Raw genomic sequence first — 20188 nt, 5'->3', positions numbered from 1 at the left:
CTAACTAAAAATGCTGACAGCTTTTAGAGGTTTTTTTTTTAAGGGTGAGAAGCTTGAGGTATGACAAGTGTAGCTGAATGAGTCACACCTTTAGGTGCTGGCATTCCAATTATAGATACAAAGAAACTCATCAGGATGCAATTTGAGTGAAGAATGATTTAAAAGATCACTTTAGGATTTTAATTAGAGCCAAAGCAATGTTGATAACTCCAAATCACACTTTGTGTGTTCAGCAGTTATATATCCTGCAAAGAAACAGTAATGTAATGTTTTGCAACATACCTAGATGCTATTATTGAAGGTTTTATTGTGGCAATCAGTATTTTCCTTAGATAACCATGAACATGTCTATTTTTAGCATGTATATACAGCACCAGATGTTGTGAATGTGTTACTTTGTGCCAAAAGTTTACTCTACAATTAAATGCAAATAATTTCTTGGAAGATATCAGAGCAGCAAGTATTTGTATGTTCTCATTTAAACCTTAGTGTTTGAGTAACAAAAAAGGTAGTTCAAAATGTTGTCTATTAGAAACTACTGATTGCATCCCCTACTCATTATTTAAAAATTATGTGAAATATGTAGGTGACTACTGCTTTGAAAACTTAATACAAAATTAAATGCATGTACATAAAGTGTTCCTTAATCATAGAATTGATGGTGACTTTGGGCAGAGGGACATATATAGCAAGAGGACATGGTGCTAAATTTATTAAAGAGTGAAATATTTAGCTGACAGATATGCAGGTATGATGTTAGCATTGTAAAATTTGATTTTTAAAATACCTTGAGGGTTAAGGATCAGGGTGGGAAAGAAAAGTAAAAGAGTGGCTCCCTTTAGAATGCCTTTAGAAATATTTTCTCCTAAAGGTTTTCAGAAGGAGACTAATGAGAAATTCATCAAGTGTCTTATCAGGCATCTGCCAACATCTGAATGCAAGCCAATAATTACTTGGTAGTTACTAATGTGTTACTAATTGTAGGCAGACTAAACTATGTCAACTCCATACCCAATGGGGGGAAAAATGTCTTTTTTTTTGTACATGGGACTTACAATTTGCTTGAGAATTTCCATCATCTTTTTTTGCTACCTCCTCTACCTCCATTTTCCTACCAAGTGTAAACACTACATTGGAAAAATAATAAAATAAAATATAAAATAAAATAAAATAAAATAAAATAAAATAAAATAAAATAAAATAAAATAAAATAAAATAAAATAAAATAATAAATAAAATAAATAAAATAAAATAAAATAAAATAAAATAAAATAAAAATGTGAGTTAATTTGGTTGTAGAGGAACATGAAGGTCCAATCTTAGTCATATGAACCTCTCCTCAGTCCCTCTGTTTATCATTCTACTGGCTTCTTACTCAAATAATTCTATAACAATATAAAATATAATTATAATAATTTAATATCATAGAATATTATGCATGGTACTGGATAACTGAATCCATTTATTTTAATACAAAATTTCATTGGTTTATTTTTTAAATTTCTCTGATTTCTTCTCTTCAGAGCTACCTATTCATTCACTCATTCACTTATTCATTCAACATACATTTACTGATTTTTTCCTCCCTGAGCTACAAGTTATTCTAGGCCCTGGAGCTACCAAAGGAATCAGTCCCTGTCTTTAATACACTTTAAAAACGGATGTGATAATAAAGATGTGAATTAGATTGGGGTTAGAGGTCTATGAAAAATATTGTAAAAATGCAGGTTGCAGGATTGAGCCTTTGGGGAACTGGGGTTCATTGAGAAGTCTGAGACATAATGCAAGCTCTCCATATGGGGAGGATTCTTCTCACAGAAGAAATAGCCTGTGCAAAGATGTCATTGCATCTTGAAAGCATGGGGTTTGGCTCTAACTGGAAGTCTTATTAGAGGGAGATAATGACAGCAGATGAATAAGGGCAAATTGGGGCCAGGTTGTGACAGTGCTTGTGTGCTAAGTAATTTGGAATTTATCCGTTAGGTCGTAGGGAGCCATTGATGGTGTTTAGTTGGTAAAGTGCTATTATTAGATTTGACAACAGCATGGAAAGTGAAAGACCCTGGAAGGGCAACCAATTTAGAGGCTGCTAAAATATTTTAGGAGGAAATACTTGAAGTGGTTATAGCTGAGGGAATGGGGATTAAGTTTTATGTTCAATAGGTGGTTAGAATAACTAGGAAAACTTGAAACAGAAGAATTATTAGTGGTTGAGTTGCAAATATCAAGTGAAATATTTATAGTATTATCTACTTAGAGAGGGAAAACTGTTTTGATTACATTGATTTTATATATATTTACACATTTTTAAAGAATAAAAAATACTGTAGAAACCAGTTTGGCTCAATGGATAGAGCATTGGTCTGCGGACTGAAAGGCCCAGGTTTGATTCCGGTCAAGGGCATGTACATTGGTTGTGGGCACATCCCCAGTGGGGGGTGTGCAGGAGGCAGCTGGTTGATGTTTCTCTCTCATCGATGTTTCTAGCTCTCTATCCCTCTCTCCCTTCCTCTCTGTAAAAAGAATCAATAAAATATATTTTTTAAAAATACAACTACTAAGCATAGCTAAGAGATTATTCTTAAATGCTCTGTTTTGATGAGAGATGCAGATTTTAACAAAAGGGTCAGCACAAAAGGAACCCTAAGGATGTTTAAACACTTCCTCTTGTGTCTTTTCCTAAAGAGCATTCAGAACACCTAAGAGTTTACCTAGAAGAAAAATGGCACAAGAGTGGATCTGTCCTCTTCCACTTTCTCTTGAGCTATAAAATGTGTCCAATGAAATGTGGGAATTTCAGTGTTCTTCAGATTTAAATGTTTAGGTTTGAAACTGATATATGCTTTTATATATATAAGAAAGAATGATTCTAAATGTATTCTAAACATAATGAGTCTAAGTAATAACATTCTTCTTATAGATTTATGTATTTGGGATTGGTTTCTTACCACTCCCAAACTACAACCCTGCTCATAGAAATTTAAGCTTTGAATTTGGATAAGTACTAATAAACCTTTGCTGGAGTACAGATTTTTAAGTGAGAGGAAATTTTCATATTGGAGAAAGCAATCCCTTAGGATCTTCAAGCAAGCTTGGGAAACTTGAAGATAAAATGGGTTGGGGTGGCATCTGTTGCTAAATAGCTATTTCATCTTGTAAAGGATATGTAACTTCCCTAGCTCTCATTGTGTCATCTATAGAAATAAGAGTGTTGGAAAAGGAGACACCAGAGGAGAATTCTAGAATGAAAATTCTACATTAGATGGATCACCCAACTCAAAGAAATTTTGCCTAATCCAAAAGTGTACAGGTTTATCTTCAATTTAAGCCTGAGAAAGGTTGAGAATGTGTAATAATCAAATGCTTGTTCACTCAGCCTTGATAAGAATCTCAACTTGCCAACCAAATGTTCATTTCTCTGAGTAGTATAGCGAGAGTTATTCATATCTTTTACTGTTGAACACTTGTGAACTTATATCAATGAGAGGAGAAAACATATATTCTTGAGCATTACATATAGTATCTCTCTCTTTCTCTCTCTCTCTCTCTCTCTCTCTCTCTCTCTCTCTCTCTCTCTCTCTCTCTCTCTCTCTCTCTCTCTCTCTCTCTCTCTCTCTCTCTCTCTCTCTCTCTCCTCTCAGCTTTCAATGGAAATTTTCTTAGTCTGCTACTGAGGACCCAAGAACTGAAACTATCCTCTTATAAACTAATACTTTTATTAGAGGTCTACCAGGTTCAAGAAACCTTGTTTGATGCAATGCATGCTCTTTTAGCCATTCCATCAGGGAATACTGTGCTATAATTACCATTAAAGCCATTTTGCAGCCAGGAAATAGGTTTAAAGAGATGAAATAATTTCTTCAAAGTCAAATAGCTGGTAGTCAGGAGAGTCAGAATTGTACCAACCAAATCTAAGTGGTTTCAAAGCCTGCTTTCTTTCCATTCTCCACACAGGCTGCTTGCTTTTAAACAGATAATGAAAATGTGTTGCCCATTTGTTATAGTTTCTATCGACAGTTACAGTATAAATGCAAAATTGTACCAAAAAGGTATATCCATACCTGAATGTCTTCAAATTAATTTTGGAGGTAAACCATAAATATATTGCAAAACATATGGAAACAAATAAAAACATAAGCCACCGTGACATAATTATTATGTAAGAAAGCATTTATCTCATCAAATACAATTTTTAAAAATGTTTGTTTGAGGGAGTGAAGAGAGCAATAATGATGCTTAAAAACAGAGACCCAGCTTCAGAAGGACAGTTGGATGTTACAGTTTGCTATTCCAAAATAACTACATCTCCTGCCCATACAAACCTTTTAAAGCTTATTTAGAGATTTATGTCACAGAATTTCTGAAATTTGGACACAGTAAAGATTTCTGTGTGATTGATTTTATGCATTTCAAAAAATATTGCTTTCTCTAAATGAAATGTCTATAAAATAGGTTAGAAATATATCTTGAGAGAAATGTGAGTAATAACTCTACATATCTACCTTAACTTAGAGATTCTATTTTCCATTTAATGAAAAGAAAATTAAATAGCAGAAAATTCTATTTAGGCCACAATTTCATTCTGTTTGCTTGTATTAAAGTACATAAATTCAGATTTAGCTTTCTCCACTTTCTGTAACTTTTGCCATTGAACTTGAGATACCTTTTAGATGTAGTTAGTTTCTTGAAAAAGAACTGAAAATACTGTGTAAATAGTAATAAAAGAGTGAGCTAAGAAAAAGGTATATTTGCTCTTGAACTTTAAAATCTATTTGTAAATTTTTTTAAAATACCATATATCACTGAATGATTTGTAAATTTTTTCATAATACCATATATCACTGAATGACTTTAACCTTGTGTTAAATCAGTTAGTCATGTATATATTTTATCCAGCCTACTGGAAAAATATACTAATAACTTCTAATTTCTTTAAAGAGTAATGGTTGCATGTGATTCTAAATTGTTTATCACTAAATCATCTTTTATTTTGTGGACAAATTGTTTAAAATTCCATTCAGTTATGTTGACTATGGTTCTGTAATTTTTTCTATACCCTCAGACCTGCAGATCTTCAGTTTTAAGTGTCAGTATTGTAGTATGTGTGTGCTGTGAGGGGTCAGTTCTATGTTTCGATTTAAAAGTCCAAATCATAACCCATGCAGTTATTGTCTACCTTATGTTGGAAAAGGAATCCAGACTCAGCATGCAACTGATGAAATAGCATAAGCCAAGTTTAAAGAGTTTTGTTCTGAGTGGGGGAAAAAATACTTAAAAAGACAAAGGGAGTGTTTTGTAACCATATCTCTTGAAATTAGTGGTTGTTGAAGTTGGATGTTTAGAACATTTAAATATCTGCTGAAGCCCATCAAAAAAATAAATGCCACCCTCTAATTTTAGAATATTATGGAATGTGTTTTTCTTAGTTAGATGTTACATTTTAGTACTTTTCAAAAAAATATTCTAGTATTCATAGTCCATTACCAACAGTGGACTTCACAGTCTATTTTATACCAATGGTGTTGATGTGCTGCTGTTTACAGTACAGTAAAAGTTAACGGAAGGGAGCAAAATACAATTCAGTTTCTATAGAAATGTCCCTGAACCAGTAAAATAAATTTAAATTAACTGCCATTTCTAAAAAGTCTTCGAGTTTCAGCGTCAATCATGTCTTTAGTAGTGACCCTGGAATAAGACATGCTACATTAAACTGTGTACACCTTTAAATAGATTATTATGTTGCAAATGCCATATATGTTCCATATACCATTTTTAAATAGTGAGATTCTAAGTATTATCCTAGCATGAGTTTTCAGCCACTTTCAACAACCTTATCTATCTAAAACATGACACAGTAGGGCATCGGTAGATTTGGCTTTGGTCCAGTTTACTCTCTAATTTAGCCTTTGCCACACTAGTGCTCCACATTTTATCTCCATAGATTAGGACTTCTAATCAATCAGCGATTTTTTAATGTCTTTATGGGGTAGGTTGCGGTTGGAGCTGGGGCAGAGGAGAACTATTCTATGAAGTCATGCACTTACCTATCCTTATTCCTGGTATTTCCTACAACACATTTGAAATGCTTATAATATGTTTCAATCACTTCTGTTTTTATTCTAGAAGCATATTTATAATTGTAAAAACATGAGAAAACCAGATACTAAATCCATGTAAATGAATCTATTCTTCTATATATCTTCCCCAAGGCAAAGTACTTTTCCAAGGCTACAGCTTTCATTAGACTGTCTCACAAACACTTTCCTAATGCATATGTATTTGGAATATCATAACGTATATTTAGTATTGAGGGTCACCTCTGCAAACACATTTCCAAGTGTCTGGAAATCCCCAGCAGAAAGGCCCAGAAAGTTTTAAAGCAACAGAAATATGTCTTTACCAAATACATGTTGCTTTGTTTACTTCAGAGACTGGAGAGCACTGTCATTGAGAGAGGATGTTTATTTTTCAAAATAAATGTACTGTAATTTGCATTGTCTGCTTTGTAAATCCTCACATTCATTAGCAGGAATATTCTTTAGGTGTTAAATATTCAAATAGGCTATTTGAATTTTATTCTGAATAATTTAAAACTATATAGGTGAGAGAAGTTAGAGAACTGAATTGTAATAAACCAATATCCCTAATATGTACAGAGGGAACACATTATTTGATGTGACAAGCCAGACAAAGGAGGCAAGAAATTAGAAAAGGATAGACAAAGAATGCCTTCAGCCTATTAATAAGCTAAATAATTTATAAATTTTGTCTTCGTACATTAAATTCATTTTAAAAGTTATTTTAAACACACTTAAATGTCCCAACATGAATTACTGCATGAGGGAGGGACACACGACTATTGTTTGGACACTTTATCAGTGTGAGTATTCAAAATACAGCCTCATTGAATAGCCTCCCAGGCAGGATCAGCTCAAATCTGCTATGCATTGTAACAAATGCTAGATGGAATAACTTTATTTTTCTCCTCCCCTTCAAAATCTCTTTGGTGGATGGACTTTATGAAAGATAATGAAGTATTTATTGAAAATATAAATTTTGAACATTTCACAATAATATTTGGAAATGTTGGCTATCCTTATTTGTTCCTGCCATTTCTGGATGTTTTGATTCATTTTGAAAAAGGATTTTGGACCCCGTGACCTGAAATTTTATTAGCAGTACTCTTGCCACTAAGTGGGGTTGTATTAAAGAGTAGGCAGGAGAAATGTTCTTGGAGGCATACGTTCAAATGGAACATTTTGTAGCGTGGAATAGATGGTTCAGAGGAAATAATTATTTAAAATGAAATACTCTGCAAATAACACTGGAGGGGATGCATAATTACTGACAAGGAAGTAATTCTGTTGGCTCTGCATTTACATAAAGCACACTGGCTTCTGATAGAGTATATGCAGCTAATGCTACAGGCTCAGCAGTCATTCTCTGGAAATTAGTACACTATGGCCACTTTCCCACTGACCCACTCTTTTTGGTTACTCTTCATAAAATAAAAACCATATTCACCCACTCCCTGACCGTGGTCATGAAACTTCCACTTTCCTTGCCACATTAAACCACTTCTCTCATCATCTAATTTTATCATTCTTTGCTAGTCTCCTCTGTTTTTGTAGTCTTTGCTTAATCTCACTTTATTTTATAAATGCTAATAGGTTTTCTTTGTTTCATCACTTCCTTTCTGTTTTCATGCTCTACTCTTTTAATTCACATTCTAGCATCTCTACAGAACTTGTTGTGTATTATCCTTCTAGAAAGATATTTGAGAAAATTGTTAATATCAAGGTCTCTCAGGACAGAGGATTCATGAGTATCCTCTGAAGCCAGGAGTTTTAATCAGGCTCTATAGTTGCACCACATTGCCTAGGAAATGGGTTTCCTTGGTGGTTTTTGACCAGAGAAGCAATATGTGAGCTGGAAGAAAAATTGGAAATCTTAACTAGAGGGAGTTTTAGCTATCCTATATTTGCCTCCTCTGAATGCTAGAAGGTTGAATCTGTGGACTATATCACCAGGTTCTATCACCTTCTGGCCTCAAGCTGGATGTAATCTATGGAAAGCATTAGCAGGAGATGAGATGGTGGATGAAGGAAGAAGTCAGAATATTTATTCATCCACTTTCATCCTTGTTCAACCACAGTGGGTGAACACTGGCTGAGTTCCTCCAACAAATGGTGTCTGCTTTTTTTTTTTTTGGGGGGGGGGGGGCTCTTCTTTTTAAACTGCAGCTTTCACCAGTTTCTGGTAACAGACCTAGGAAATAATATGTCACCTACCTCTAAATAATTAAGAGAAAAATAATATGACCAATTATTGTATCTAGGACTGTCTTTTTCAATTAAATTATATTAAATTACCATTTACTAATGTGTTCTCTGTTTAATAAAAGATCCTTGACCAATACAAAAGGGATTGAAAGAGATTAAAAACTAATGAGAAAAGCTAAAATAATTTTGTAATATTTCTGGGGTGAGGGAATATGTGTTTTTACTCAGAATAATGACACCAACAATAAAAATAAAAAGGGAGAGACTTGAAATATATTTTTTAAACAGATGATAAGATTTAATGTCTTATTTTATACTAGAGGCCCTTTGCATAAAGATTTATGCAATAGGCCTTCCTTCCCCTGGCTGCTGGCACCAGTTTTCCTCTGGCACCTGGGACCCAGGCCTTTGCTCTGGCCACCACCTTCCATTTTCCCTCTGGCTAGAGCCTTCAGTGTTCACTCCAGCCAGAGCCTTCCATCTTCTCTGCTCTGGCCTAAGCACCACTCCTATAGCTCCCTCAACCCCCCGCCCTTCCCCTCATAGCAGGCATCCCACCTGGCCACTCCACGCCTGCATATGCAGATTAACCCACCATCTTTGTTGGGTTAATTAGCATACTCCTGATTGGCTGGTGGATGTCATTGAGGTATGGTCAATTTGCATACTTCTCTTTTATTAATGTAGATGCTTGTTAAATTTAAAGTTTTAGGAAATTAAATTTCCAATCCTAGTAGGTTGTACATTGAGGACAGGTTAGTATTGAAAATCATTGGATCATGCAAGTATTTCTTTCCAATAAAATATATAAATTCTTTATAATTAAAAAATATATAGTACTGGGATATTGGTGTATTTTTTAAATCCTCAACCAAGGAAATGTTTATTGATTTTTTTAAAGATACAGGAAGGGAGAGAGAGAGGAAGAGGAGAAAGAGAGAGACAGGGAGAGAGAGAGATATCCAAGTGAGAGTGACATATCAATGTGAGAGAGAAACCTCCATTGGTTGCCTCCCTTTTGCTTCCCAAGCATGATCAGAGCTGCAGCCTAGCTATGTCTTCTGACCGGGAATCAAACCCTCAACCTTATGGTGTACCGGACAACATTCCAACCAACTGAGCACTTGTTGCAATTTGTTCTTAAATATTTAAATTAGTTTGAATAATACAATTGAAATATTTTATTTTAGGAATATACTTCTTTGGCATGATAAATGCTATCATAAAGGAAAAGAAAGGAGTATTGTAATAAAGTATCTCTAGCTGTGAAGCCGAATGCAGATTCCACGTTTCTCCCTTTTCCATTTGTCATAATTACTAGGAACCTTGGCAGAATAGCATCTGACTTGGCTAAAAGGGAAAATCCACACAAAGGAAGCTTGCTTTGATTTCTATTTGTCAAATATCGACTCCTTTCTTCTGATAGATATAGTCAGTGGGAGCCTAGTGCTTGAGTGGAATGCTGGAAATAGGACAATAAATGATGCTGTTATACAGAACAGAGGCCAAACTATAGAAAGTAGCTTTAAAATAGGCTTTAAATATATAATAACTACCTGTTAAACTGCAACCCACATAATAGTTCTGTTACTTCTGTGTGTGTGTATGTTTTTGTCTGTGTGCCTACTGAATACCTATAAATGAAACGTTTCCTAATTTTTTTCACATCTTTTTTTTTAATTAAACAAAGACAATCTTATGTACAATAAGTGGGCATATTATTTTTCTTTTAAAAGGGATACCCGTAATCATTTTGAGAGAATGTAGACTACTTTATTTATAAACCCATTATCTCATTATCAGTACCATATTTTCCGGCGTATAAGACGACCTTCAAAACAAAAAAAAGTCAACCGAAAATCAGGGGCAAAAGACCAAAATTGCACAAAAATTACCTGCAGATCTTGATGGCAAAGTAAGTCTTTTTAAAGTGGGGGGTAGTCTCATACAGCAAATATAGGCCTAAACCTATATTTTAACTGTAAAATTAGAGGGTCGTCTTACACGCCGGAAAATTCAGGTAAGTTAGTTAAATGTTCTTCTCATGCCATAACATTTCCCATATATACTTTGTTAGTTCTACTAACTGCCAAATTACATTGTAATACATTTTTCTTGTTGCTCTTTTACTTATATATGTGTATGTATATATGTAATATTTATACATATAAATGCATTACATATTTTATGTATTATATGTATATTTGTTACATATACTCAGACACCTAACAAAAGCATACATATATACATATATATTAATAAGTAAAGAGGAAAAAATAATTTTATTTTTCTCATTCTGAATCAGGAAAGTTTCTTGAACCAAGATATATGATGTTTTGGCTCAGGACATCTAATTTACCCTCAGTGTGGGTTGAATTCTTCATATTTTTCTGGAAAACATGGATTCATTCATTTGTCCTGATCTTCTAGCAGTTAGTATATAGTATTTTTTTTCACAGAAGATTAAGCAAATAGTTAATTACTCTTATGAAGAGATTTAGGTCCTAAAGAGGGAATGGAATCATGCTGCAGAGTTCTGAGCTGAAATCCTAAAAAAATAATGTGTAAACATGTTTGTTTGTGGGTTTTTTGTTGTTGTTTTGTTTTTTTGTTTTTTTTGGCATTAGTTGTGGTATTAAAGGAAGTTGTCACCATCTTTCAAACAGTAGTTTGTGGAGACAGTATAACATTAAATATATGAGATTAGATTTCTTCTTGTTAACCTAAGTTGGTTATTTTACTGTGGTTTTGTTTTTGTTTAGAAGAAATGCTTTAATTGTTATGTTAGATGCTGTTTGGAGATAAGCATGTTTGCCAAATGAGCAGGCCTACAGTGGATTCATAAAACTACTACAAATAGTCCTATTATTCATTGCTAATATCAAACAATGAATTAAATAAAACAGATAATCACTTTTGACAAAGGGACTAATTTTCTTCACTTTCACCTGACTTTACTGCATGCTCTGCATATATTCACCTATGTGTCATCCTTCTGAGACTGGAATGTGAGGTATAGGTCTGAGTTCTTTGTTCTATAAAACCAAAGGATGGATTCGCCAACAAAATTGGTTAAGGGAAGCAAAGTTTATTGAGAGAAGCCAGTCCTGAAAAAGGTGCAGCTGGGGTTCCAGGAGAATAAAACAAAGGCCAGTTTCCAGAGCTTCCCTTCCATGCTGCTACTAGCTGGATGTAGTTCAGTATCAAAGCTAATTAAAGTCTTAGGCCATGTGTGGAGTCCCACGTGGCCATAAGCACATCCAGTGGAACTTAGCAGTCAGAATGAGAGAGAAAGAAAGAGCACGCTTTTTGTCTAAGGGTAGATAGATGTTTTTGCTCACTTCTGATTGGTCCTTTTAAAGAATTCTGCCTTAGCAACATCCTTGGGATTGGTTATACACTTCACTGTCTTGTGATTATTACCTGCAACCTGCATGTCACAGCAACATCCAACCATTTTAAGGCTACGTCTCCCAGGCACCCTTCTTTCCCTGCCCAGGGGGGTCTAGTTCTAGCTCACTTTGTGTTTTTTGTTGGAACAGAACATAGCAGGCTGTGTACTCTTCCCGCGTCTGCAGCTTTTCACTTCCCAGCCCCATGGTTCCATCCCTCTCTACCTAGCCTCTTCGTCTATCTCCTCATTTCTTTTAACGTAAGAATTCAATTTGCAGCCAAAACAAGTTTGGCTCAGTGGATAGAGCGTCTACCTGCAAACTGAAGGGACCTAGGTTCGATTCCAGTTAAGGGCATGTACCTTGGTTTTGGGCACATCCTCATTGAGGGTTGTGCAAGAGGCAGTTGATCAATGATTCTCTCTCATCGATGTTTGTAACTCTATCTCTTTCTCTTCCACTCTGTAAAAATATTAATAAATTATATATTTTTAAAAAGAATTCAATTTACAAACTCCAGAAATCAGTATTGATTATCTGATAACAGTGGGTTTCTGGTGGGTGATCATTACAAGTTTAGGGGTAATAGTATTCTTTCTCACATAGTAGCATTAATCCCTGTAGCCACAGCTATTATCTGAGCAACTGCACACTGCCCCCTAGACTTGCCACGTCACATTGTAGCGGTACCTAAGCTCTCTGGCTCAGCAGCTTCTCCTGCCTCCCCTGCCCAGCACACTGGCTGGTTAACATGGTAGCTCTATCTGAGCTCTCTGTGAGCTCTTAGCTGAACATGGTAGCAGTAGCAGCTCTCAGCTCTGAGCTCTCCTCTCTCCTGAACACATAGGTGCTACATTCTCTGTGCTTACTGCCTCTGCTTCTCTGAGCTCTCTCTAACCTCTGCTCTGTCCTGCTGCTCATTCTCTAGCAGACTAGCTGGTCAGTAACATATATTATTCCAGAGACAAAGAAGGCTGGTTGCCAAGGTGACATCAATCATATTTTGGCTACAGAGGGCACAGTGAACCATGTATCCTTGCACCCTTTCATGGTATCTTGGCCTTGGGCACCCTGATTAGGCTCATGTTCAGAGTGGCCTTGGCCATTCTGGTGTACTGACAATAAGGCTTCTGTGTTCCATTGGCCTTGACTATCCGGGACCCTGGTGTGGCTCCCACAAATGGAAATTAATTTCCTCATAGTTCTGAAGGCTAGAGTCTAAAATGAAGGTGTTGGGAGGTTTATTTTCTTCTGAGGCCTCTCCTTGGCTTACTATGTAGTCACATGCCCATCCCCCCCCTTTTTTTATTAATGCACAGCCCTGGTGTCGTCCTCATATAAGGATACCCATCATATTGAATTAGTACCCCATTCTTATGACCTCACTTAACCTGTTACTTTTAAAAGGCCCTGTATCCAAATACAGTCATGATGGTGAATAGGACTTCAGTATATGCATTTTGTGGGGACACAATTCATCTGTAACCACAGTTTACCCAAGTGGTTTGGCTTTCTTAAAGGCAGCACTAGTAAGTAAAGTGGCAAAGAAGTTGGCAGCCAAAAACAGCATCTTTATTTACTATTTTCCCTCCCCTTGGCTGTCAAGTTAAGTTTTTCCAGATTTCAGCTTTCCCATCTGCAAAGTCTACTATTGCACAATAGAGTTGTGGCACTAAATACAATGAGTGTATAAAATGGTTATTCTACTGTAGGGTTTCTCAACTGCAGAACTATAGATATCTTGGCTTGATATTTTTTCTTCTTTGACACTGGAATTGCCTTTCCCATTGTTGAGAACATCTGGCCTACTTCCTGGCACCCAAGTGCTTATTAAATGTGAACTGCAGCCGAAACCGGTTTGGCTCAATGGATAGAGCATCGGCTTGGGGACTGACGGGACCTGGGTTCGATTCCAGTCAAGGGCATGTACCTTGGTTGCAGGCACATCCCCAGTAGGGGGTGTGCAAGAGGCAGCTGATCAATGACTCTCTCTCATCGATGTTTCTAGCTCTCTATCTCTCTCCTTCCTCTCTGTACAAAATCAATAAAATATATTTAAAAAATAAAAATAAATGTGAACTGCAGTTACTTACTGAACATTTAAAAGACTATGGTATTTTTGAGATGCTAATAGGCAAATTCTTACAGTAACCACTTGTTGGAAAAGAAGTCAGTTGAATCTCTGGTGAACTGAGAATTTTTAAAGTAATGATTAACTTTTTGGATCCATATTGAATTTAATGTTGCAGTTGCTTCTTTGCATCTAAGGTAATATGAATTGAATGTTTCTGAGACTTTCAACTTTTTATGGAAATTTTTTATTTTATTTTGAAAATTTCCAAACATATACAGAAGTTGAAAGATGGTTATAATGATCATCCATCACCAAGATTCATCCAGTTGTTCACATTTGCCACATTTGTTTTATCTTCCCAGAAGAATTTATACAGCCAAAGGGAGAAAGTGGGAATAGTTTGTATAAATAAGTCAAACATGATTTATTCTGGTCATGCCCTTCTCTTCACCTTTCTGTACAATCCCACTTATCATTTTAGTGATGGGCTCCCTGTGTATAGGACTACACAGATAATTTAATCTGAGTATTTGTATCATATGTGCACATCTAGATTCTTCTGAATTTTTACATATTTTATATGCATAATATCTGGTATAAGGTGGATTTCTGGCCAGAACCTACATATTGGTAATAGTCAGTGGCTTAAATTTTCACTTATTTGGAAGAGTCCCATTATATTTATTTTATTTCTGTTTTATTTTTAAGTCATAGTGAAGTCTCTGATTACATTTGTCCCATCAGATTAAAAATGACAAATCAGTAGATTTAAAATTTCTACTTCTAGATAACAATATAAATTAATTCAACATTTTAAAAGTAAAGCCTGTGAAAAATCCAACATTCATGTTATAAATTTTGATAGCTTTCAGTTGCTACTGACTGATAAATATGTCAAACATACTCAGTCATTAAAATTAATTTATAAAAATGTACCTATTACTTGACTTACAGCATCATTTTTCATTAATAAACATTTTCTTAGAGTTTATAAAATTAGACCTAAAAATAAATACAGATGCATATATTTAAATGTGTGTGCAAATTTGGGAATTTCTTTTTTTATTATTAACCTCCAACCACCAAAATAATTTATTATATCTTATTTACCTGATTGGACCCTAGAATTACTTGAAAGAAAAATGCATGTCTGTGATGCTCATTCTACTGTTTACATTTAAACCCAGTCCTATAATGAGGTATAATTATAAAACAATTTTAACCTGGGACTAAACAATTTTATGGCTGTTAAATCTGCATAATGCATTGTTATCCGTCACACTTATTTTTCTCCATTTCTATACCATCTCATTTTGTAATTAAAAATACTCATAAAATCTCAGTGACTAAAATGGTTTGTGGTAGTCTTATAGTCACTCTATCTATAGGTAGATAGAAATTTCATCCTGGATATGTAATTTAATCAATTTAAACTTGGGAGAAAGTACTACGATGACCTGTAGCTGTAAGGATTTAAGTTAGAATTAGCTGGATATATACAGTTTTTAAATGTTGGATGTTACTTGTTTCTGGCGAAGCAGCCATTATTTGTGAGCAGGATTACATTCATTTTCTTCCCAGTGGTTGAATCAAGCTAAATCTGAGCAAAGCACCCTGCAGTGCCAGATCCTGCGTTCTCTTAACCGGTAATAAAGAACCTTGCCAGCCTGACAGGTTGTCACAGCAATTATTCACATGAAGTTCTGTAGCAGTTGTGTCTGTCAGCCCATGTAGTATTGAATATTTTAACTGGCAGTCTTCCAAGACTGAACATTAATCTTACCATCTCCTATTACAGTCCCTAATCAAGACATTCCAGGGGTGATTGCACTAACATTGTTTGAAGACTACATCTACTGGACTGATGGGAAAACCAAGTCACTCAGCCGTGCCCATAAAACCTCGGGAGCAGACAGACTCTCACTGATTAACTCATGGCATGCCATCACAGATATCCAGGTGTATCATTCTTATAGACAACCCGATGGTAATTATTCTTTCCATGATTTCCATAAATACATCGACATCTTTTAGTAACATTCCATTTTTTGTTTCTTCCAAGGTTAAGTGTAAATTTATTTTTGAGAAGCATTGTGAGATTTTATTATTTAGCATCATTGTATAGGATGAATTCATTTGATATAAAGCACTACTGTTAAAGAATATAATTGGAAGCTCAATAATAGTACAAACAGTTATTGATTTGTTGAATCATATTAAGCAGAAATGACAATATACAGGTAGTTGAAGAAGTAAACACTGAATTCTTGGAATTATTTATTTACAAAATAGTTACAGGATTCTTAGTTTCTGGAATGCTGGATAAAAATGAATTATATTTAAGTAGCTCAAGGATTGTAAAAATGAGAAATATATTGTTTTCTTAAGCACATGTCTAATGGGAATTCTATCAATTGTTATTAAATAAAGAATTGATTATGTTTCTTAAAACACAAAATTGGTCTAAAAACAAAGTGACTGCACTGTTAGTTATAGATCATGATTACATTATTTTATTTTACATTAATATTTCTAAACATATGTATGTCTTCATCCAAAATGCTTCTAGTCTCTGCTATTGTTTTTTCCCCCCTGAGGACAATGATTTTTTTTCTACTAAAATGCTTGATTTTGTGGAAATGCATTCTTAAATTGTTTAATGATAAAAGTAATGCCATTGGACAATGATAGAATTTGTAACAAAATAAAATTATGTTTATAATCAATGTGTTCTTCATTACAAAGTTCTATTCAATTTCAAATTATGAAGCTTCAATGTCTTCTTTCCAATATTATATTATATTATTGGTCTTGATTATTCTTTTTTTATTGTTTCTTTCTCATTTGTAGTCTCCAAACATCTCTGTATGATAAATAATGGAGGTTGCAGTCATCTCTGCCTTTTAGCCCCTGGAAGGACCCATTCCTGTGCATGTCCCACCAACTTCTATCTTGCAGTTGATAATAGGACTTGCTTATCCAACTGCACAGCCAGTCAGGTGAGTGGAAGTCTTGAAATCAATTCATAGGTTTCTATGGGCAAGCTGTTATAAAGGCTTTACCTGAATTTTTATTCGTGTAGTTTTCAAAACATCATTTTTTTTGTTTTACATAACAACTAATCATTCCATACATCATAGATAGAGTTACAGAGTAAAGGAAAAGCAATTACAATATAATTTTTCAAATCATGAGTGGGCGTAGAAGAATCCTCCGAGGAGATGTGATATATTTAAGGAAAGCAAGATAATTGAGGCACAGTATGAAAACTAAACTCTGTGCAGCTTAAACAAACAAAGAAGACTCTTAGATTATCTGCTCTGTATTACCACCTCCACCCCTCTTCCATTCCTCAGTTGATGTGATATGGAAAAAATGAATTGTATCAAAAGTGATTTATAGATTTTTTTCAAATTAAAAAGTTATATAATCTAAATGCTTTTTTCTGCAACAGTTTTTTCTTCAAAATGTTGTCATGTACAGTAAATATATCCCAGAATTAAAATTTTCTGCTTAATGATAGATGCATGGACTTGATTTTATTATTTAAAATTTTGGGCAATAGTCATAAGACTATAAAATTTGGTTTTTGTTATATTTGAGTCAGTATCTTGATTCAGATACAATTCTCAAAGAAATTATGTCATTTTGTTTTTTGTGTGTGTTTTAAAATTGATTTCAGAGAGGTAGGGAGAAGGAGATAGAAACATCAGTGATGAGAGAGAATCATTGATCATATAACTCCTGAACTCCTCACACTGAGGGTGGAGCCCACAACCCAGGCATTTACCCTGACTGGAAATCAGATCTTAGCCTCCTGGTTAACAGGTCGACACTCAACCACTGAGCCACACTGGTTGGGCTGTAATTTGTTTTTAGAAATGACTAACTTGACCTGGCCAGTGTGATCTATGTTTTTGACTAGACATCAAAAGCTCCTGTTGGCAGTTCACATGATTGAATGCTTCCTTAAGTATATGCCAGGTGCACTAGAGGGCAAGGGTAATAACATTATGCACCAGAAACTTTTCCAACTTAATCTTCATAACAGTGGCCTGCACAATCATCAGTTCTATTTAAAAGAAGATAAGAATGAGGTATCAAGAAGTTAAGTAACAAACCCTAGGTAATCCAGCCAATTTAAAGCAAAGTCAAGGTTACATTCACTAGAAGTCTGGTTTCAGAGACTGTGCCTTTAACCACTACACGCACTGCCTCCCTGGAACAGGGTCCATCTCTTCCCGTTTGTACAGTTCCTTAATGTATGATGCTCATAGTCACAGCTGGAGAGGCAGGTTGAACTTGTCTTAGCATCTCTATTTCAAAAACAAGTGCACACTGAAAGGAATTCACTCTCTTCCATGATGTCACTGCTAGAACTGGAAAACCAAGTAATTCAAAAGACAGAATTCTAATAAGTTAATCTTAAAAATATTTTATTGCTTAATATATATATATATATATATATATATATATATATATATGTATGTATATATATATTGATTTAAAAGAGAAATGGAAATAGAGAGATAGAAACATCAATGATGAGAATCAGAGATTGGTTGCCTCCTGCATGTCCCTACAGCAGAGGATTGAGCCCATAACCCGGGCATATGCCCTTGGACAGAATCGAACCTGGGACCCTTTATTCCACAGGCTGATGCTCTATCCATTGAGCCAAACAGGCTAGGGCTTTATTGATGTTTTAAAAGAAAAAAATTAATGAGCATCAGCCAACATAATCCATTAGTGGTTATCCTTATAAGCCTTGTTGTTTATAGAGCCATTTTGTCTCTGATTCTTTCAAATAAAGTCAGTTTATAGAAACAAATTTTAATCAGATAGACATTAAAATGAAGTAAATAACCTAAAATTTATGAATCAGACAAGTAAGTTTTCAGATACAAATGTTGCAGTTTGAATTTATCTTATTAGGAAATTTTGATTTGTTATCATCTAATGATTGCAACCAATAATACATCTCCCAAATAATATTGTGTTTAAAAAAAATAAAGTAGGTAAATCATACCAATAAGAATTCTTTTATGATTGAAAATAAACCTATGAAAATCTTGAATCAAATCCAGGACCTTTCATGCTACAGGATGATGCTCTAACCACTGAACAATTGGCTAGAGCTGGCATTAATCTTCTTAAAGTTACTGTATTTAAGTATGAAAAAAATGAAGTCATGAAGCCGAGACACATCTTCCTCTGAGAGTAATTAATTAAATGTTAACTAGCATAAAATATAAAGAAGTATGTTTTACCCCAGCCTTCTCTTAACTCAAAACCTTCAATAGTCTTATTAAAACTAAAATGGCATGCAAACCATAATATCATATGTAATTGCAACTATTGATGTTTATTTAAATCAGGCATGTTTTAGTGAATTTAAAATACGAATTTTAGATTTTTTTTTTTCAAATCTTGACTGGGAAGACTTTGAATATACCCAGGAGAACTGAAATCTTCTTTCTAATGTACTTTGATATACTGAAATGACTATAAATGTTTAATGTTCAGTGCAATTGCTTTCATACTTAACCTTATATCCCCCAGATAATCATTACCCATAAAAGTAATTTTTTCCCTCTGATAACTGATGGAAACCACAACAACCATGACCAGAGACAAAGCCAACATGGAAAAATTAGTCCAATGGTCAGTCTTCCCCTGAAATAACATCATTCTGTTGCCCTCAGTATTGTCACTGGAAATTATAAGAAAAAAACAAACCCACCCTCTTATTTAAAAATAATAATAATAATAATGTAAATCTACTCTGAAGCAACTCCATAATATCCAAACATTTTCAGCAAAGATTAACATCCAATTCTCTCTTACTTGAAGAAAGTAACAGTATTTTAAATGAACAAAACTTTTAGTTTGATAATCCACTTTCCTTAGATAAAATTGAACCTAGGCTATATTTTTTTGTTACAAATATGTCTGGCATATAACATGCTACAATAAATGCCACCTTGCTTTTAATAACTCATATGGGAATTACAACAGAAACACTTCAAAAATAAAATTAATTTTAGAAAATTAACTAATATTTTCAATTTCAGAAGAATATTGTGATGTTTTTCACTGAATTTCTGTTAAAATGCAGAAGAAAAAACTGTAATACTGCAATAAATATTCTAAACTTGATCTATTGCTTGGTTTTTATAATTTAAAGTGAATCTTTTTATATGTGCTCTCTGTATGGAAAGTATGATTTTCTTTGATTTCTTTTTATCAAATAAGAGTAAGCCTAGAACTGAATGTTGAAGAAAAAAAAAAAAAAGGAGATTAGTTTGTGGTCTGAGATCACTAAGGAATGAATTGACTGAACTTTCTTGATATCTGTGTACATATGGCCAATGGTGCAGGGAGCAATAGTCTATACTCTACTCCAGGGGATGAATTTCAGTTCACATAACCTTCCTTAC

General features: G+C 34.4%; 1 protein-coding gene across 1 annotated transcript in view; it reads left to right on the top strand.

The window, feature by feature from the left end:
* Positions 1 to 20188, top strand: part of LRP1B (LDL receptor related protein 1B) — a 1553318-nt gene that overhangs the window by 1352436 nt on the left and 180694 nt on the right. Inside the window, exons 61-62 of the mRNA XM_084892846.1 lie at positions 15547 to 15735; positions 16599 to 16747. Coding sequence (XP_084748972.1) covers positions 15547 to 15735; positions 16599 to 16747 — 338 coding nt within the window. The remainder of the gene's footprint in view (positions 1 to 15546; positions 15736 to 16598; positions 16748 to 20188) is intronic.

The sequence above is a fragment of the Pipistrellus hanaki genome (assembly GCF_964339955.1).
Source record: "Pipistrellus hanaki genome assembly, chromosome: 8".
NCBI classification, from domain to species: domain Eukaryota; kingdom Metazoa; phylum Chordata; class Mammalia; order Chiroptera; family Vespertilionidae; genus Pipistrellus; species Pipistrellus hanaki.
The sequence above is the reverse complement of the archived record's forward strand: the minus strand, read 5'-3'. Positions and strand labels throughout refer to the sequence as shown.